At 47.6% G+C, this 21,968-nt stretch overlaps 1 protein-coding gene across 3 annotated transcripts in view; it reads left to right on the top strand.

Moving 5' to 3' along the window:
* The first annotated feature begins 245 nt into the window (after positions 1-245).
* The window catches only part of LOC125457341 (complement C4-like), a 65,421-nt gene continuing 43,698 nt past the window's right edge, over positions 246-21,968 (top strand). For 2 of the 3 annotated variants that reach the window (XM_059650479.1, XM_048541479.2), the window contains exons 1-5: positions 435-550; positions 4,652-4,844; positions 15,217-15,394; positions 19,142-19,212; positions 21,017-21,105. In XM_059650479.1, coding sequence (XP_059506462.1) covers positions 486-550; positions 4,652-4,844; positions 15,217-15,394; positions 19,142-19,212; positions 21,017-21,105 — 596 coding nt within the window. In that variant the 5' untranslated portion in view covers positions 435-485. Of the gene's footprint in view, positions 362-434; positions 551-4,651; positions 4,845-15,216; positions 15,395-19,141; positions 19,213-21,016; positions 21,106-21,968 lie in introns of those variants that run through there. The other variant, XM_048541481.2, reaches the window with a different exon arrangement.

Here is a 21,968-nt window from a genome sequence, read left to right as displayed (position 1 = left end):
TTATGAAGAAAATCTATTTTAGGAAGAAAGTGATGTATGAGTTGGGACATGAAATGGATTGGTCTTTTATGAGCTGGCTGTAATTCAGTCTCAGTATTGTCTACAGTCAGGCGCGCTAAGTACAGGAGGACTGTATCCGGATAAATTTCCGTTGGAAATAGCCCTCGTTCAGGAAGTGAATTAACTCAACTCACTATTGCTGTCACACAGTCCGAAGCCCTGGAAGTAACCGCCACAGAAAACACTGATCGTGGAATGTGACCCAAATCCTCGTAGTTACAGACCCCCCAGTGGAGATCACTTTGTGCCTGAGGCTTCAGGGTGGAGAAGTTAAAAATGCTTTGTGAAGGTTTCAACATTTGTAAGTAAATGAGTAACCTGGGGTCAATATTGACGTGAAAAAGCCTGCAAGGTTTTCTGTTTGTCTAGTCAGTTGCTCGACCCAGGCAGTTTTGGCTTGCTGTCGTTTTGGCTTGTTTTGAGTGATGGAGCTGTTGGTATTCTTGCTTTGTGCCTCTTGGTGCATGTCAGTTACCGAACAAGCACCTTCGTAAGTAATACTTTTATCTTTGCACTTTGCTACCCAAAACTGGGCTCTTCCTGGAGCCCTGGGCACTGTCCTGGGTGGTTTCCAATGCAGATGCATGGACGGTTAGTTACCTGGCTCCTCCCTGGCCCCTCAAGGCTGCTGAGGGGACAATTCAGTTGCTGGACGGGGTATGTTTGAACATTTGAGGGTCCCTTCCACTCCAGAGTTTATCTCGTTCACAGAGTGACCCAAACACACGCTGATCCAAATTCATCATGTCCCACTCTAGGGGCAGAGGGGGTGAAACCTGAGACCAATTTGCTGAAAGTATTCTTCTGAGAGGCATTTGTTCCTCCCATTGTAGCAATGCTTCAACAACACATAGTTAAACGTAGCAAACCTAGAAGATAGGAGCAGGATAGGTCCTTGTTGTACCATCTGTGGCCAACTCTCTATCTTAGTGGTATCCTCCTGCTCCCTTTCCATTGCCCTCCATGCCATCAGCCCAGAAAATCTTTCTTGAGTACAATCAATGATGTGGCCTTCTGTCGCAGAGAATTCCACAGGCTCACTACCTGCTAGATGAAGGAATGTTTCCTCATCTCAGTCCTAAGCTGGCTACCCCATATTGTGAGACAGTGACTCCTGGTTGGAGACTTTTCAACCAGGGGAAACTCCTCCCTGCCTCTAGTCTGTCTGCCTTGTTAGAGTTTTATACATTTCAATCAGATCCCCTGCCATCCTTCCAAACTCCACAGGACACAAACCCGATAAACCCAACCTCTCCTCATACCTGCTATCCCTGGTATCAGTCTAACGAACCTTCACCGCACTCCCTCTCTGTGGTAAGTCCTTCATTTCTTAGGTAGGGAGTCCAAAACAGCACACAATGAGGGGAAAATAAAACAACAACTGTTTTTTCATTAAGTAGATTCCTGAGAGAATCTTCACTAGGGTTCATTCAAACTCTACCATCCTGAAGGATGGATTTATAACAGGATGAGCAGGACTTCCCATTCCGGTCATAAACCTGATGTCAGGGGTCAAGCAGGGGTCCTGGACACGAACCATGTTGGGTACAGTAACCTGATTGGATCCCTACCTGACCAATTAGAAGCCAGGCTTGCTGTTTAATCGGGGTTGGTAGGTGGAGTAAGGAGCTGCCAGACAGCCTCAAACCAGGTAAGGTTCGGGGAGGGAGGAAGGGCTCAATAAATGGCAGAGATGGCAGCAGGGCAAATGGGTATCCTGTTTCAAAAAAAATACCATCCTCAGTCCTTGTGTCTGCCTATGAGAGAATTAAAGAACGTTTTTGCCACTGAATCCCCCAAGGATTAGGCCTCAAATGATGGATCTTTGAAATTGGAAAGGACCTCTGGTCTCTCTACTGCAGAGTGGGATTCCCATTACAGTGTGGAATTGTAGCCAGGAATGGGACAGGAGGATGTCAAAGCAATTGCTGTTAACTCCCTTATCTCCAATTTTAGGGGCATGGGGGAGGGGTACTGAAAGATCGTCTCCAGAGTTCCCTGACATCATGGGGTCCTGCACATTTCTCCTTCAGATCTGGCTCTGAGATTTTCTCAAGGCCTATTTGATATTTTCTTGGTTTTCAGGCCCTCACTGGGTTTGAATCAGACGCCAAACTGGTCTCAAAGTGTTACACTCTTTCAAGAAGGTTTGAGAAACTTAGTACTGGGCAAAGGATTCAATAAGAATGAAGCAATTTTCCTTCCATGTACCCCCCAACCCAATTCAGTAATTATAGAATCTCCAGGGTGGAAGCAGGCTATCTTCTGAAGGCACTGTCCTTATCCTATCCCAGTAAGTCTGCATTTCCCATGCTATGAGATAGTAGCAACTGCAGATGCTGGAGAATCTGAGATAACAAGGTGCTGAGCTGGATGAACACAGCAGGCCAAGCAGGAAGGCTGATGTTTTAGGCCTGGACTCTTCTTCAAAAATTTCTGAAGAAGGGTCTAGGCCAGAAACATCAGCCTTCCTGCTTGGCCTGCTGTGTTCATCCAGCTCAACATCGTGTTATCACTGGATGCTGTGGGGCAGTGTTGCATGGCCGATCCACCTAACTCACACATCTTAGAGCTGTGGGAGGAAACCCATACAGACTCAAGGAAGAACATGCAAACTCCACACAGGCAGTTGCCTGAGGCTGGAATTGAACCTGGGTTCCTAGAGCCATCAGGCAGCAGTGACAACCACTGGGCCACCTTTAACATCAATTGGGAAAAAAGTTTGAATTGAGAATCTAATCCATTAATCCATTATCAATTGCTGGGAAAAACCCATTTGGTTCACTAATGTCCTTTAGGGAAGGAAGCTGCTGTCTTTCCCCAACACAGTGGCTCAGTGGTTAACACTGCTACCTTACAATGCTAGAAACCCAAGCTCACTTCCTTCTGATGTGGCTGACTTGAAAGCAAACCCAAGCGACTAAGGGCCCTTTTTCTGGATCAACTGGACTCTGAAACATTTATCTCCGCATGTAAACATTTCTTCATAAAACTGAGAGCGCACACACAATCCACATACGTGGCCAAACACATCAAATCTGTAACATTTGTAAACACAACTCCAAAGCGATTAACAGAAAAAGAAAACTGGACTTATTGCCAGTCCCCAATAATTTTCCTCCCATTCCCTCAAATCTCTCTACTTGAGTTTTTTACCCAATACAACCTGGTGGGCAAGTATGAAAGGGGAAGGAAAGGGTTAACTACTCCTTGTTTGCCTATTGAACTCATCTTTAGTTAATAAACCTCAAAGTCAGGCCTAGGGCAATGGTTGAACTAAATAAATGTAAGCTTTATATTGAAGAAAACAATGAGAAAATCAGGTGTGCAAACAGTTAAGATATCAGTGTAGAAGTGACTGTGGTGGGGGGAGTCTCTACTTTTTCAAACATTCCCTCTCTCTCACTGTTTGTTATGACAGGTCCTTCACTGGGGAGATTAAGCGAGGATTGAGTGTGTGTTTCCTTAGGGTAAAGCCAGGCTCGGAGGCTCTTGGGCCACAGTGGTACTGTCCCTAACTCTGAGCCAGAAGGCCTAGTGTTTATATACCACACGCCCTACACTGTGTGTTGTAATACACCTGAACAGGTTAATTAGAAATCATAGAGGGCATGGGGGTGGGGGGAGCAGGGTCAGTTTCTGCCTCTCCTGTTGCCACTCTCTCATTTGTCGGAAACGTTTTACAGCTGTCAGGGAGTCCTGGAGAGCTGAGCCCTGGCTGTTTATATGTCTCTTCTTTCCAAGAGTCTCTATTGTAATGTATCTGCAAATTGTCCCTCCCTGGCGAGGTCATTGAGGGACAATGTGAGGGGGCAAGGCTGGTCAACTGGGCCAAATAGTCAACTCCTATTCCTAATTCACATGTTCCTGTGCTATGTTCCTATACATCGAGTTACCATTGTTTATGGATTACACACACCTAAAGAAAGGGTGACAGACTTGAATATTGATCCATATCAAGCCACTTTATCTTTTTTTGCAATGTCATTTAAGACTGAAATGAGGAAGGATTTCTTCAGGTGGTGAATCTTTGGAACTCCCTACCCCAGAGGGCTGTGGAAGCTCATGCATTGAATATGTTCAATGCAGGGAGCTATAGGTTTCAATGCATGAAGGGTTGGAGGATGGTGGAGGAAAGTAATATTGACACAGATGCACATTCATGATCTAAACTGGTGGTTCAGTCTCAACAGGCCAAATGGCCAACTCCTGCTCCTCAGTCGCATGTCCTATGTGGTAACTATGATTTGTGGAGTGCACAGACCTATAAGCTGGCTGACCTGAACTTTATTATTGGTCTATGTCAAGGCAACTTGCTTGTTTAAATGCTTCCAATTGATGCCCTGACACTGAAACTTGAATGAAGCATGTGCAGGAAGAGGACCGCCTAGTCCTGAGGAATAAATGAACACAACATTTTGTCTAACCAAATGATCAAATCCTTCGAACATCTCAATCAGACTTACCCTTCCATTTTTGAAACTCAGGTTTTGACAAACCCAGTCTGTGCAACTTGGCCCTCTGTATATAAAACCCTAAGGGGGGGTGGCGAAGGCTGACTGATTGTTGTTCCCCATCTGTATTTCTCCAGATACTTGATCACTGCTCCAAAGATTGTTCGTATTGGTGTGAAGGAAACAGTAACCATCCAAATGTTTGAGGCTCGCGGGAATTTTGATGCCTCCATTTACCTCCTGAACCAAAGAGAGATGGCAGTGTGCTCCGACAGGCACACCGTCAAACTCAACCACACAAACAACTTTGCCGAAGTCTTATTTATCCAGGTAACCGGCACTGTACGAGGGCCACTTGGAATTACCCAATTCTTTATATTATCGTATTAATGGCATGGTTAGCACTGCAGCCTCACAGCGCCAGGGACCCGGGTTCGATTCCAGCCTCGGGCAACTGTCTGTGTGGAGTTTGCACATTCTCCCTGTGTCTGCGTGGGCTTTCTCCGGGGTGCTCCGGTTTCCTCCCACAGTCCAAAGATGTGGATTGGCTATTCTAAACTACCCTTGAGTGTCCAGGGATGTGTAGATTAGATAAGGATGTGTCTGGGTGTGATGCTGTGAGGTTCTGTGTGGACTTGTTCGGCTGAAGGGCCTGTTTCCACACTGTAGGGATACTATGATCGCTCTTAGTGAAGCCTTGTGTTTGGTTTCCTCTCAGCTCAAGTACTCCGCTGGATATCCTCCCTGCTCCACCCCCCCCCCAATCTAGAATGACAGGGTGACTATAATAGAAGTTGAGCCATTTAAGGTTATCATACCTTTAATGATTCTCTGCAAGACTTATCGTATTATTATCTCTGGTTTCCCCTTCAGCCATTACTCCCCCTTCAGGTATTGATCCAATTTGTGCTCAAGGACTGCTATAGAATATGTTTCTATCATCAATCCAGACAGCACACCCTGGATCGCAGCAACTCGCTGTGTGAACATTTTACAAATCTCATTTCACCTCAGCTTCTTTGCTAATTTCCTCAAATCTGTGTCCTCAGTTATTGAGGCTTCTGCCACTGGAAGCAGTTTGTAGCATTCATACCTCCTCAGTCAAACCCTTTGAGATTCTAAGCAAAACTCTCTGGGATCTTCTCTCTGCCCCAAGATGTGGGTAAATTTTCTTCTCCCTAGTACCATTCCATTATATCACACAGCCCCCGCCCCGCCCCCCTTGAGTTCTAACTAACCTGTATTTTATTGAGGACTTCCATTATCTCCTCGATATGGCCACCTTCTCACTGAGGATTCAGGGCAAGTCCCCACGCTGCAAAACCCCAAATCTTCAGCCCCTCGTGCCAGAGGTGGGAGAGTGATGTGGGCAATAACCGGTGCTGTGGTCACCAGCCTGGGGGCCCACATAGGCCTGCTGCATGCCAGGACGGTTCTCTCGTCACCTCCCAGTGAATGCCAGTCCAGCAAAGGTAACAAAATTACAGCCCTCTAGCCTTCACCCCTTATGCTCCCCCTTATCCTACACGGCCCCCATGCCCTGTTCATGCCAGGTCACACCACCTCATGCCCCCCTCCCTGCCCACATATTCTCATATAATCTCATGCCCTCCATTGCAACACATGCCCCTCCACCCACCCCTCATATCCCTTTATTGCCCTCTACCACCACCCTCTGTCTCCTACCATCAAGCCAATTTTGTATTCAATTGGCTAGATCCCCCTGGATCCCATGTGATCTAACCTTACTAACCAGGTTTACAATGTGGAACCTTGTTGAAGCTCTTGCTAAAGTCCAGGTAGACAACATCTACTGCTCTGGCCTCAGCTAGCCTCTTGGTTACATCTTCAAAAAATTCAATCAAGCTTGCGAGACACGACGTCCCACACACAAAGACATGCTGACTATCCCTAATCAGTCTTTGGCCTTTTAAATGCATGTAAATCCTGTCCCTCAGAATTCCCTCCAACAACATACCCCATCACTGGGGTCAGATTCACTTTTTCTCTGGAGTGTAGGAGACTGAGGGAGTGACCTTATAGAGGTTTATAAGATTATGATAAGCAAAGATAAAGTGAATAGCAAAGGTCTTTTCCCCAAAACTAGAGGGCATAGGTTTAAGGTTAGAGGGGAAAGATTTAGAAGGGATCTAGGGGGCAGCTGTTTCACACAGAGGATGGTGCGTATGTGGAATGAACTGTCAGAGGAGGTGGGAGATACAGGCACAGTTACAACATTTAAAAGACTTTTGGATAGGAGCATGGTTAGGAAAGGTTTGGAGGGATACGGGTAAATCACAGGTGAATGGGACTAGTTTGGGAAACTTTGTGGGCACAGATGGATTGGACTGAAGGGTCTGTTTCCATGCTACACTCTAAGACTCTATTGCAGACTGTCACAAAGTTTGGCCTTTATTGCTGGGTTAGGGGAGGGGGAGGCGTCAGGCTGCGAGAAGAGGGCACGGTGGCTCAGTGGTTAGCACTGCTGCCTCACAGCACCAGGGACCCGGGTTCAATCCCATCTTCAGGTGACTGACTGTGTAGAGTTTGCACGTTCACCCCACGTCTGTGTGAGTTTGCTCTGATTTCTTCCCACAGTCCAAAAGTGTGCAGGTTAGGTGGATTGCTCATGGGAAGATGTCCAGGTGGACTGGGTTAACCTTGGGCAATACAGGGATAGGGTGGATCCAGGCAGGTGCTCTTTGGAGAGTTGGTGTGGACTCAATGGGCTGAATGGCCTGCTTCCATTCTGTAGGGAAGTCTTGTTACAATTGTGCATAGCATTGGAACAGCCATGGCTGAGATTTTATCCCAGCATTTATAAAAAAGGGCATTAGAGGCACCTCAAAGGTGATTCCTAGGTGAAGGGGCTAACTTATCAAGAATGGTTAAACAGGTTTGGTTTTTATTCATTGTACTTCAGAGGAATGAAAGATGATCTTATTAAAACATACAAGATTCTGAAGGGGCTTGACAGGGTAGACATTGAGAAGATGTTTCCACTATTAGGGGAAACAGACAAAATGGAAATAGTTACAGAATACAGGGACTCTCGTGGAAAACCGAGATGTATTTCTTCTCTCAGGGAATACTGAATGTTTGGAATTCTCTGTCCCAAGGAGCAGAGGAGGCTGGATCACTGGCAGTATTTAGAGGGAGGTATTTTTGAAGTATTGAGGAATCAGGAACTATTGAGGGACTGGTAGCATAGAGCAGCTGAGACCTTGAGCAGATCAGTCATGATATTATAGACTGATGGGAGAGGCTTCAAGGGCTGAGTGGCCTGTTTCTGAGCCTATTTCTGAAGTCCGTCTGTTTACGGGTGACCCTCAGAATGTGGAGACTGCAAACTGAGGACAAAGTCCTATCATTTTTGTAGTAGGGGAGGGAAGGAGGAGACGGCAAAGCTATGGGAGAAGGATTGGACGTGGCTGAGGGCCCTGCCATAGCGTCGTAGAGATGTACAGCTTGGAAATTGCCCAGCCCAGCCCATCCATCTGGACCCAATATCCTAAATTGATCCAGCCCCCAATGCCAGCATTTGGCCCATATCCCTCTAAACCCTTCCTATTCATTCCCCCATCCAGATACGTTTTAAATGTTGCTATTGTACCAGCCTCCACCACTTCCTCTGGCAGCTCATTCCATACACACACCACCCTCTGTGTGAAAATGTTGCCCATCAGAACCATTTTAAATCTTTTCCCTCTCACCTTAAATCTAGTTTTAGACTCCCCACCCCAGGGAAAAGACCTTGTTTATTTATCCTATCCATGCCCCTCATGATTTTAGAAGCCTCTATCAGGTCACCCCTCAACCTCCAACACGCCAGGGAAAATAGCCCCAGCCTATTCAGCCTCTCCCCATAGCTCAAACATCCTTGTAAATCTTTTCTGAATCCTTTCAGATTTAACAAAATCTTTCTAACAGGGAGACCAGAACTGCATGCAGTATTCCAAAAGTGGCCTAACCACTGTCCTGTACAGCTACAGCATGACCCTCCCAACTCCTACACTCAATGCACAGACCAATAAAGGCAAGCATACCAAACACCTTCTTTACCACCCTGTCTACCTACATCTCCACTTGCAAGGAACTATGAACCTGCACTCCAAAGTCTCTTTGTTCAGCAACACTCCCCAGGACCTTACCATTAAGTGTACAAATTCTGCCCTGATTTGCCTTTCCAAAATGCAGCACCTTGCATTCATCTAAATTAAACTCATAGAACATAGAACATAGAACATTACAGCACAGTACAGGCCCTTCGGCCCTCGATGTTGTGCCGACCTGTCATACTGATCTCAAGCCCATCTAACCTACACTATTCCATGTACATCCATCTGCTTATCCAATGACGACTTAAATGTACCTAAAGTTGGCGAATCTACTACCGTTGCAGGCAAAGCGTTCCATTCCCTTACTACTCTCTGAGTAAAGAAACCACCTCTGACATCTGTCCTATATCTTTCACCCCTCAATTTAAAGCTATGCGCCCTCGTGCTTGCCGTCACCATCCTAGGAAAAAGGCTCTCCCTATCCACCCTATCTAACCCTCTAATTATTTTATATGTTTCAATTAAGTCACCTCTCAACCTTCTTCTCTCTAATGAAAACAGCCTCAAGTCCCTCAGCCTTTCCTCGTAAGACCTTCCCTCCATACCAGGCAACATCCTAGTAAATCTCCTCTGCACCCTTTCCAAAGCATCCACATCCTTCGTATAATGCGATGACCAGAACTGCACACAATACTCCAAGTGCGGCCGCACCAGAGTTTTGTACAGCTTCACCATAATCTCTTGGTTCCGGAACTCGATCCCTCTATTAATAAAAGCTAAGACACTGTATGCCTTCTTAACAGCCCTGTCAACCTGGGTGGCAACTTTCAATGATTTGTGTACATGGACACCGAGATCTCTCTGCTCATCTACACTGCTAAGAATCTTACCATTAGCCCTGTATTTTGCTTTCCGGTTACTCCTACCAAAGTGCATCACCTCACACTTGTCTGCATTAAACTCCATTTGCCACCTCTCAGCCCAGCTCTGCAGCTTATCTATGTCTCTCTGCAACCTACAGCATCCTTCGTCACTATCCACAACTCCACCAACCTTAGTGTCATCTGCAAATTTACTAACCCATCCTTCTACGCCCTCATCCAGGTCATTTATAAAAATGACAAACAGCAGTGGACCCAACACTGACCCTTGCAGTACACCACTAGTAACTGGTCTCCAGGATGAACATTTCCCATCAACTACCACCCTTTGTCTTCTTTCAGCAAGCCAATTTCCAACCCAAACTGCTATATCTCCCACAATTCCATTCCTCCACATTTTGTACAATAGCCTATTGTGGGGAACCTTATCGAACGCCTTGCTGAAATCCATATACACCACATCAACCGGTTTACTCTCATCTACCTGTCTGGTCACCTTCTCAAAGAACTCAATAAGGTTTGTGAGGCACGACCTACCCTTCACAAAACCGTGCTGACTATCCCTAATCAATTTATTCTTTTCCAGATTATTATAAATCCTATCTCTCATAATCTTTTCCAACACTTTACCAACAACTGAGGTAAGGCTCACTGGTCTGTAATTACCAGGGTTGTCTCTACTCCCCTTCTTGAACAGGGGAACCACATTTGCTATCCTCCAGTCATCTGGCACTATTCCTGTAGACAATGACGAGTTAAAGATCAATGCCAAAGGCTCGGCAATCTCCTCCCTGGCTTCCCAGAGGATCCGAGGATAAATCCCATCTGCCCCAGGGGACTTATCTATCTTCACCTTCTGAAGGATTTCTAATACCTCTTCCTTGTGAACCTCAATCCCACCTAGTCTAGTAGCCTATATCTCAGTATTCTCCTCGACAACATTGTCGTTTTCTAGAGTGAATACTGTTGAAAAATATTCATTTAGCGCTTCCCCTATCTCATCTGACTCCACACACAACTTACCACTACTATCCTTGATTGGGCCTAATCTTACTTTCGTCATTCTTTGATTCCTTAAATACCGATAGAAAGCCTTAGGGTTTACCCTGTTCCTATCCACCAACAACTTCTCATGTCTCCTCCTGGCTCTTCTGAGCTCTCTCTTTAGGTCTTTCCTGGCTACCTTGTAGCCCTCAAGTGCCCTAACTGAGCCTTCACATCTCATCCTAACATAAGCCTTCTTCTTCTTCTTGACCAGAGATTCCACCTCCTTCATAAACCACGGCTCCCGCACTCTACAGCTTCCTCCCTGCCTGACAGGTACATATTTATCTAGGACACACAGGAGCTTTTCCTTGAATAAGCTCCACATTTCTACTGTGCCCATCCCCTGCAGTTTCCTTCCCCATTCTATGCTCCCTAAATCTTGCCTAATCTCATCGTAATTGCCTTTCCCCCAGCTTTAACTCTTGCCCAGTGGTATACACCTATCCCTTTCCATCACTAAAGTAAACACAACAGAATTGTGATCGCTATCACCAAAGTGCTCACCTACTTCCAAATCTAACACCTGGCCGGGCTCATTACCCAGTACCAAATCTAATGTGGCTTCGCCCCTTGTTGGCCTATCTACATACTGTGTCAGGAAGCCCTCCAGCACACTCTGGACAAAAACTGACCCATCTATAGTACTCGAACTATAGTGTTCCCAGTCAATATTTGGAAAGTTGAAGTCCCCCATGACAACTACCCTGTCTCTCTCACTCCTATCGAGAATCATCTTTGCTATCCTTTCCTCTACATCTCTGGAACTATTCGGAGGCCTATAGAAAACTCCCAACAGGGTGACCTCTCCTTTCCTGTTTCTAACCTCAGCCCATACTACCTCAGTTGACGAGTCCCCAAACATCCTTTCTGCAACTGTAATACTGTCCTTGACCAACAATGCCACACCTGCGCCCCTTTTGCCATCTTCTCTGTTCTTACTGAAACATCTAAATCCCAGAACCTGCAACAACCATTCCTGTCCCTGCTCTATCCATGTCTCCGAAATGGCCACAACATCGAAGTCCCAGGTACTAACCCATGCTGCAAGTTCACCCACCTTATTCCGGACGCTCCTGGCATTGAAGTAGACACACTTCAATCCAACTTCTTGCTTGCCGGTGCCATCTTGCTTCCCTGAAACTTTATGTCGGACCTCCCTACTCTCAACCTTTTCTATAGTTGAACTACAATTTTGGTGCCCATCCCCCTGCTGAATTAGTTTAAACCCACCCGAATGGCCTTAGCAAATTTCCCCCCCAGGATATTGGTACCCCTCTGATTCAGGTGAAGACCATCTTGCTTGTAGAGGTCCCACCTACCCCAGAAACAGCCCCAATTATCCAAGAATCCAAAACCCTCCCTCCTGCAACATCCCTGTAGCCACGTGTTCAACTCCTCTCTCTCCCTATTCCTCGCCTCACTAGCACGTGGCATGGGCAACAAACCAGAGACAACAACTCTGTTCATCCTAGCTCCCTGAATTTCTGCCTTAAATCCCCGTCTCTCTTCCTACCTATGTCATTGGTGCCAATGTGGACCATGACTTGGGGCTGCTCCCCCTCCCCCTTAAGGATCCCAAAAACACAATCAGAGACATCACACACCCTGGCACCTGGGAGGCAACACACCAACCGTGAGTCTCTCTCGTCCCCACAGAACCTCCTATCTGTCCCCCTAACTATGCAGTCCCCAATGACTAATGCTCTGCTCCTCTTCCCCCTTCCCTTCTGAGCAGCAGGGACAGACTCTGTGCCAGAGACCTGTGCCCCACTGCTTTCCCCTGGTAAGTTGTCCCCCCCAACACTATCCAAAACGGTATACTTATTGTTGAGGGGAATGGCCACAGGGGATTCCTGCACTGCCTGCCGGTTCCCTTTCCGGCCCCTGACTGTAACCCATCTGCCTTTTTCCTGTACTTGAGGAGTGACTACCTCCCTGTACCTCCTCTTGTTCATCCAGCTCCAGCTCCAGTTCCCTAACGCGGTTTTCAAGGAGCTGGAGTTGGGTGCACTTCCGGCAGATGTAGTCAGCAGGGACACTAGTGGTGACCCATACGTCCCACATTCTGCAGGAGGAACATTCAACTGCCCTGACCTCCGTTCCCATTATTCTAAATTCCCAAGACTTAAAAATAAAGAATACAAAATAAACTAGTTACCTTACCAATCAGGCACACAGAACCTTTTTTTTGCTTCGAGGAGGAGGATGGGTGGGAGACTCTACCCGGGTAGTGTTTCGGGTAACACAACCACACAAATATATTACCTCACTCACTCACCAGCCCCGTGTCGGCTCCTGCTCAGCGCCCCTCCGCCTATTCACGAGGTAAGCTTTTTAAAGATTCAAAAACCTTCACTCACCGGCTTCCCGACAGGCTCCTGCTCGCGCTGCTACTGCAACCAGAAATGGAAGACACCAGCACTCGAGGTAAGCTTTTTAAAGATTCAAAAACCACGACTCACCGGCTTCCCGACAGGCTCCTGCTCCAAGCTCCCGCTCGCGCTGTCATTCCTCAGCCCATTGACCCATCGGATCAAGATCCCATTGTATTCTGAGGTAACATTCTTCGCTGTCCACAACACCCCCAATTTGGTGTCATCTGCAAACTTACTAACCATACCTCCTATGTTCACATCCAAATCATCTATATAAATAACAAAAAACAGGTGGACCCAGAACTGAACATTGTGGCACGCCGCTGATCACAAGCCTCCAGCCTGAAAAGCAACACTTCAGCCCCTCCTTGTCTTTTACCTATGAGACAATTCTGTATCCAAATAGCTAGTTGTCCCTGTATTTCCTCTGATCTAACCTTACTAAGCAGTCTACCATGGGGAACCTTGTGAAATGCCTTGCTGAAGTCCATATAGATCACATCCACTGCTGTGCCTGCATCAATCCTCAAGTTAGTGAGACATGATTTCTCACACACAAAGCCGTGATGACTATCCCTAATTAGTCCTTGCCTTTCCAAATACATGTAACCCTTGTCTCCCAGGAATCCCCCACAACATCTTGCCCACCATCACTGTTGAGCTCACTGACCTATAGATCCCTGGCTCTTCCTTACCAACTTTCTTAAATAGTGGCACCTCAATAGCCAACCGCCAACCTTCCAGCACCTCATCATGATACAAATCACTGCCTTCGCTTCCCACAGAATTCTAAGGTACACTTGGTCAGGTCCCGGGGCAAAATGCAACACCCCACGTTTCTCTAAATTAGCTGCTGCTCCTCGGCCCTTCGGCTCATCTGACCACGGCCTAGTTGAGCTGTGAGGTAACCTTCTTCGCTTCATCAGCAACAATCAGTGGGGCAGGGGAGGGAGTCCGCGGCTGAGGTGAAAGGGGGATCTGTGTGAAGTTCTGTTGTGGAACCTAACATAGCTAGCGGAGATGCGACAGAGGCAAAGGAAGTGGGAGAACGGAATCAAGACGCAAGCAAGCAACAGAATAGGGGCGAAAAGTTGCAAAAAATTCCAACTCTTGTGTCTGTCTGCGGTCTTATGCCTTTTCCTGCCAGTGTTTGGTGGGGTGAGTGGGTGGCGGGAGGTGTGTACAGAGGCAATCTATGACCATCATGTTTTCCATGTGCTGCGTTGCATTGGAAACAAAGATGCTTGGAGACTGCATTAAGCTCCACATCTCATGAAGACTTGGTGGAGAAATGAGGAATATGGCCTAAAGTCCCAGTGGAGAGAGATGTATCACCCATGGCTCCTGATGGTCTGTTATTGTGTTGAACTAGAGAATGAAGTTTGCCGTCAGGCACTAAACTATATCTTGCCTCTTTTTGTTGAGACTCACTAGTGATTCACTGTTAACCAAATAGACCCTGAGACACAGTGTGGAAAGGAGGCCTGATGACAATTCTCTATCCCAGACCATTAGCTGGACCAACACCACACAACACGCTTTCTCCCAAATGTTCCCTGTCACTTGCACTGCTCCAATTCATTGGAACCAAGGGCCCTAATTGGCATTTTGTGTGGTGATCGCTGCCATCCTGATGAAGTGACCATGTCGCTGGGCTTACTTTGGGGTTTTCACCGAGATAGTGCAGGAACAGCCCCTCTCAAATTCCAACATCGGTGTTTACTCCTGAACCCTAGGTAGCATGGAATCAACGAGTCTGCCCCAAAACTATGACACACAGTCCATCAGGACTAGAACCTTCTCCCCCTACCATCAGCACACCCCAATCTCCTCCTAACTCCTGGAAGAGTCAGAACATCATTGGCCAAGACACAAGGGCCAGTGAGCAGAAACCTTTCCTCATTGGAGGATCCCTGACATGTAGATCCAGTGTCGGCTATAAAGGCACTCTTTGATTGGACCCTCTTGTCCAATGGGGCAGGACGAGAAAAGAGAAGGTTTTCTGAGAATATAGATGATCCTCTGAGGTACCTCTGTCGTCATGCACTAGTGGTCTGCTAGGAGCTTGGCGTGAGTGCTCTGTACCGTTACCATCTTAGATACGCTCATCAGTTAACATTGTTTCAAAGTAATCTGGAAGCCAGGGCCTGAGGCTTGTATATGAAATCTGAAGAACACAAACTGGGGCAGTATGCACTTCACCCCTAAGGGCCATATATGGAGAGTAAGCACCATCACACTGCCATGGTAACTGCCCATCTCACTACTCTCTCAGAGAGCCTTTCGATGCGGTGCCAGATGTTTGAGCCTGTATAACTTACATCCTCACCCTCTGTCTCAGATCCTCCCAGAAAACGCCAGGCAATGTAAATTATCCCGCAGGAGCCGGTATGTGACGCTGGCAGTGGAAATCCCCAAACTGCTTTCGAGGAGGAGAATGATTCACCTCCATATTCGGCCGAAACCGTATTTCATTTTTATCGAAACCGACAAGCCCACTTACAGGCCCAACGACACAGGTAACAGTCTTGGGATCGTGCTGTGCTGCCGACCTTCATGCCCTTTCTAAACTAAGAGCTGCTGCAGCTGCAGTGGATGGGTTCAGGGATGGCAGTGAGCGGCAAACGCTTTGTCAGAGCCTCGTTTCAGTTTATTAACCTCAAACGTTTGCGTTGGAATGCTATTGGGGCCTGAGGGTATTGGGATTTGGGAGGCAGAATCAGACGAGGAAACTGGCATGGCCCATCTCAATGTGAACATCATCGCAGTCCATCTTTTACATAAACTGTGACGTGTTTATCGAGTTAACTGTCATGTGCAGTGAAAAGTTTGTAATGTGGTCTCTCAGCACCATCTTAGGCACAGGGTGCCCAGGTACAGATAGTTTAAGTGTTAGTACAGAGTAAAAAAAAGGGCAAGCATGGGAATAGAATTTAAAAAGTACAGAATGATAATTAAAAATTATTATGAAGCACCTCAGTTCGAGAAGATGTTGCCCATTTCCACCATGCGTCTGTACCAGATGGCTCCAGATCACAAGGCAATGCTACCTCTACATGTAGGCGTCTGTGTAGGACTCACTCTGCTGCTCCTCCAGGACCCGACCCTCTCTTGCTCTGCTCCAACTTCAGGATTCGGCCGGCGGTCAGTCTGTCATTGCCCTGGGACATGGCTCATGCTCGCTCTGACATCAACTTGGGACTAGGCCCGCACTCGCTCTGTCATTGCCTTGGGACAAAGCCTGTGCTCGCTCTGTCATTGCCCGGGGACACAGCCAAAGCTCACTCTGTCATCGCTCGGGGACACAGCCCTCGCTTGCTCTGACACCGCCCTCGGGCTAGGCCCGCACTCTGTCTATCATCGCCCTGGGACACGGCCTGTGCTCACTCCTGTCATTGCCCTGGGACATGGTCTGCTCACCTCTGTCATCGTGTTGGGACTAGGCCTGTCCTCCCCTTATCATCGCTCTGGGACTAGGCCCTCGCTCGTTCCGTCATTGCCCTGGGACTCAGCCCTCACTTGCGCTGTCATTGTTCTGGGGCTAGGCCCACACTCGCCCTGTAATCTCCTGGGACGAGGCCCACACTTGCTCTGTCATCTGCCCATGCTCGCCCCGTCATCGCCCTGGGACACGGCCTGCGCTTTCTCTATCATTGCTCTGGCATATGGCGCGCTCTCGTTCTGTCATCGCCCTGAGGTCAGGCGCACTCTCGCTCTCTCATTGCCCTGGGGCTCGGCCCTCACTGGCTCTGCATTGCCTTGAGGTCAGGCGCACTCTTGCTCTGTCACCGCTCTGAGACTAGGCCTGCCGTCGCTGTGCTGTCATCACCCTGAGATCAGGCCCACACTCGCTCTGTGCAGGGTGTGATCAGCCAGCACCTGCTCTTCCACCTTGGCCCCCTCACATTCCGGGAGCCATCACCACCACGTCACCACTGGCCTAAGCAGCATCCCCAGATGTGCTCCAGAGGGCACACAAGCAGGGTACAGCTGCCTCGGGCACACCTACCGCCCAGGAATGAGCATCCAGTCCTCGACAGGGATCAGGCTGCTTCCTTGCATGGCTGCTACCTTGCTCTCCGAGCACGCACTCAGCTGGTTGTACAATCATACAGCGTGGAAGTAAACCATTTGCTCCAAGTCGTCCGAGCTGACCAAGGTTTTAAACAGAAGACAAAAGAATCACGAGTGGGTAAGTTCAGGCTCACATGGACCCAAAAGGATTTTGGTTTAGCTTCCCGCTTGCTGAGTAGGTTTTTCTGTCTGCTGAACCTGAAAGGCAGGCTTCCTCTTAAAAATGAAAAAGGGGCAGATTGTTTCTCTCTGTGTTTCTTTTCAATTGGACTGGAGAGAGACAGTCCGTGAGAATAAGATTGGAGAGAGACAGCCCATGAGAATGAGACTGGAGAGGGGCAGCCCGTGAGAATGAGGCTGGAGAGGGACAGCCTGTGAGAATGAGGCTGGAGAGGGACAGCCTGTGAGAATGAGACTGGAAAGGGACAGCCCATGAGAATGAGACTGTAGAGAGACAGCCCTTGAGAATGAGATTAGGGAGGGACAGCCTGTGAGAACGAGAATGGAGAGAGGCAGCTCGTGAGAATACTAACTATTTTGTTAAATTGCATTTGGCAAGGGTGTGTTTATGGGATGCTGCCTGTATTTGAACAGTTAATAATTATTGATTAAATAATACGTTATCTTGTAAGTATTTTGATAAAGTTATGCCAATTTTTTCTTGTTGTATTTTAACTGTGTTGCAGGAATGAAGTGTGTTTTGATTAAAGTTTACACCAATTGAATCATATCTCGAACACAGCGCCTTACCCTCACCTTTTAAAAAAATATAAAAGTTAGGGTCTAGGCTATCTCCATAATATACTTTGAGGGGTTCTGGTCTGGTTCATAACAATGTAACTAAACACACTAGAGATAGTCAAGCAAACAGAATCCTGTTATTTTACATCCAAATATCACGAGTAGGTTAGCTCAAGAATGGTAACATGCAACTTGCAACAGAGCCTGAATATAGGAACTTAGTTTCAGAAACGGACATCTATCTAAGGGTGCCACATTCCAATCACTCTCAAATCACAGTTAGCCTTGTTCAGAGCTTTTGTGAGTGTGGGTGCATTTTCTCATTCACTTCCCATTGGCTCTGGCTACAAGGTAAACAACCACTGTCTCAATGCAACCACCTCATCCCCATACTGCAGCTCTGATAACCCTGGAGGTGAATGGGTAAGGACTGGGATCAGCTGGAACGATTTGGGAAGGAGCGTCAACCAAGTATCATTGACGATTGTCTCAGGCCCGTGTTCCTCATCTCAACAAAATCTCTCTGGCTCTTCTTGTGATAGAAGGCAAAAGCTCTGGTGTTCCCTCCTCGCCTACTTGGGGAGGGGGGTCTGCTAACTGACACAAGAAAAGTTGCTTCATTTCTTTATCCTTCTTGGGATATGAAGGCTGGCATTTGATACCTGTCCCTGGCCACCCCTAAACTGAGTGGTTTGCTAAAGCGATCCAGAGGACATTTTTGTGTTCAGAATTGACTGTCTGGCCTTGGGCTTGGATTCACATGTAGACCCAGACCAGATAAAGAGGACAGATTTCCTCCCCTCAAGGGCATTGGTGAACCAGACGGGTTTCCCAACGATCAATGCCTGTCAGGATGAGATTTGAACCTGTGTCCCGACAGCGTTGTCCGTCACAGTCCAGTGCTTACAATGTGCTGCTAATGTGAAGCAACTGGGTGGAGGGACTGTGTTGTGTGTCGGTGTGACGAAAGGGTAGCCCCTGTGGGTGGGGGGAATAGGGCTTCTGAGTGGTCAGCAAACAATGAGAAGCTTTGACTTCGGAGCAAGGTCGGGGTGGGGTGTGGCGGTTAGCGCAACTTCTGGACGTGGAAGAGACCACTGAAGGGGTGTGCGATCGGTCACTTGACCTGCTGAGGTGCTGGAATTTTTCCCATGATCATTTCTCAACGCTGCCGGAGCAGTGAGGGCATTAACACTGAGCGCGAAATGCATTCCCTCTCTGGAGTGATGTGAGTGAGCTGTGCGACTACCATGGTATCACACAGGAGGCGCCGACTGGCCCATGAGGTGATGAGCTCGCCGTCACACATCAGTTATCCTCTCTTAATCCAGCGCTGTTGTGTTCTTTAATGCTTTTAGACAAAACATACGTCAATTCCAGCAAAAGCATTGAGTGAAATTTGTTCATTGGAATGACGTTTCACGTATTTTCTCACTAAATCTGCATTTCAGTACGATTTCAAACCTTTTCCCTCGATCACGAGTTGAAGCTCTCACGTTGCGATGTTGATGTAGAAATTCGGGTAAGTGATTGTCTTATTTCAGCACTGACCCCTCGTCCACAGCCTGTCGGAGCGCATCGCACGGCCTATTGTGTACTAGAAAGATCTGGGTACTAGTGCCACTCAGAGAAAGATTTCCTTCTAAGTGACCCCGGGCTATTTTTTAAATGCCTTACTGTTTTGTTGCACACCATTCGTGGCCTCACAAAGCAATCCCCAATACCTCGAGGTGATCAAACACAATCGTAGAATCCCTACAGTGTAGAAGCAGGCCATTCGGCCCAAGGCCGCAGTTCCATCACAGCGTACCGCAAGGATTCGCAACATCATGTCCATTAATGGTACATACCTGAGTGCCTTTCACAGAATCACAGGAGAAGGTCATTTGATCTATCGCAGTGTGCTGCTTCTACAAAGTCTTAGTGCCATTCTCCTGCCTTTGCCCCATAAAGGCCACTCAACTTTCTTCCTAACCAGTTCCTGAGGTCCAACTACCTTTAAACTACCCATCCAGCTCCCTGGCCCAGCCAATCCAACATACGACCGTCTGACAATACACAAACCCTCCCACCAGCCCTCATGGCCACTCAGCCCCCCACGCTGATAGTGCCCCTCCCACCCCGCTCACTCAACAATTTAACCAATTTCCTAGTCACTCACTAACCCACTAGCACCCCCCATCAATTCACTTGCTGACTCTCTCCCCAACTCACTCTATCACATGCCCCCACACACTAACCCACTCCCTCATTCACTGAGTCACTCACCCTGTCACTCACTCATGACCTCCATACACTTATCCACTTTCTTATTCAGTCACCTATTCATTATCTCATGACCTGCTCATTAATGCAGTACCCTACTCACTACCCCACTCTACCCCACTGACTAACTCACTAACCCACGTCCCCACTCGCTCAGCCAGTCAGCTGCTCACTAACCCACTCTACCCCACTCACTAACTCACTAACCCACGTCTCCACTTGCTCAGCCAGTCATCTACTCACTGACACACTACCCCACTCACTAACTCACTAACCCACATCCCCACTCACTCAGCCGGTCATCTACTCACTTACGCACTACCGCACTCACTAACTCACGTCCCCACTCACTCAGCCGGTCATCTACTCACTTACGCACTACCGCACTCACTTACTCACTCACGCACGTTGCCACTCGGCCAGCCAGCCATCTACTCACTGACACACTACCCCACTCTCAACTCCCTAACCCACGTCTCCACTCGCTCAGCCGGTCATCTACTCACTAACACTCTACCACACTCACCAACACGCTCACGCACTGAAGCTCTCACTAATCCAATCTGCCATTGACTAACTCACTCATTCATTCATTCACTATCCAGTCTCATTGCCAGACTTGAGACCTTCACAAACTCAACTGAAGCCAGCAGTTAGTGCTATAAAAAGGACCATTCAGTGGGACCCGTTCTGCTTTACCCATGGTCCTAGCTATAAATGGGTAGCTGTGTTCGATCACAGGAAAACCTTCTCTGGCTGTAGGAAAGCATCATGGCTGACCAGGGGATTGGGCTGTTTACTAGTGATTCCACGTCACTTTTAGTGGCGGATTGCTGTGTGCAAATTGCTGTGTATTTTACATTGTGACAGTGACTTCACTTTAAGATGACGGGGGATCATGGGGAGTGCTACATGAATGTATATTTTTCGGGTCTTGCTTGCTGCCTTTTGTCGCCTGGAGAACACACATTGAGATGGCTCCTTCGACAGTAATAGGTATTTGTTACCAGCGTGAAGTTCCTGGTTATAACTGATGAAGAACTTGTCTTCTCGCATTCCAGCAATCCAACACCATTGTTGCAATGGCTAGGAGTCGCACGCAAGGCCCGACTGCAGTCTGCAGGGGAGAAGTACAGCTCCCGTCGTCACTGTGAGTGTCTGGTTTTTACCTCAAACACTCTTCCACATCTTCACAGATAGTAGGAACTGCAGATCTGGAGAATCTGCGATAACACGTTGTAGAGCTGGATGAGCACAGCAGGCCAAGCAGCATCAGAGGAGCTGAAAGGCCTTTCCGAAGAAGGGTCTAGGCCCGAAACGTCAGCTTTCCAGTTCCTCTGATGCTGCTTGGCCTGCTGTGTTCATCCAGCTCTACAACTTGTTATCCCATATTTTCTCACACAGCTCAACAATTGGCCTCTTCCAACACACCATTCCCTACAGAGTGACACACATGAGTCCTGGGATGACAGGACTGATGCATGGAGAGAGACTGTATCATTTAGGACTGTATTGACTGGGGTTTGGAAAAATGAGGGAAGATTTTGTAGAAACCTATAAAATTCTAACGAGACTAGACAGGGGAAAACACAGGAAGCATGTCCCTGATGAGCAGTGGTAAGGAAACAGGTCGGTAGGGTAGTTAAGAAAGCATATGGGACATTTGCAGAAGTTGTTGGGAAGGCTCACAAGTCTGGCATCATCTGCCACAGGACCCGAAACGTTAACTCTGATGTTCCCTTCACAGATGCTGCCACATCTGCTGAGCTTTTCCAGCAACTTCTATTTTTATTCCTGATTTACAGCAACCACAGTTCTTTTGGTTTCTAAATGGGACATTTGCCCTTATTAGTTCAGGCATAGATTGTACGAGCATGGAGCTGGATAGGACTTTGGTTAGGCTACAGTGCTATGGAGATCTGTGTGTGATTCTGGTCACCGTACTATGGAATTGCCTATGCCTACAGTATGGATACAGGCCATTTGGCCCATTGAGTCCACACTGACCATCCA

This window comes from Stegostoma tigrinum, chromosome 12, assembly GCF_030684315.1.
Source record: "Stegostoma tigrinum isolate sSteTig4 chromosome 12, sSteTig4.hap1, whole genome shotgun sequence".
Taxonomy (NCBI): Eukaryota; Metazoa; Chordata; class Chondrichthyes; order Orectolobiformes; family Stegostomatidae; genus Stegostoma; species Stegostoma tigrinum.
This window is presented reverse-complemented; position numbering and strand designations above follow the sequence as displayed.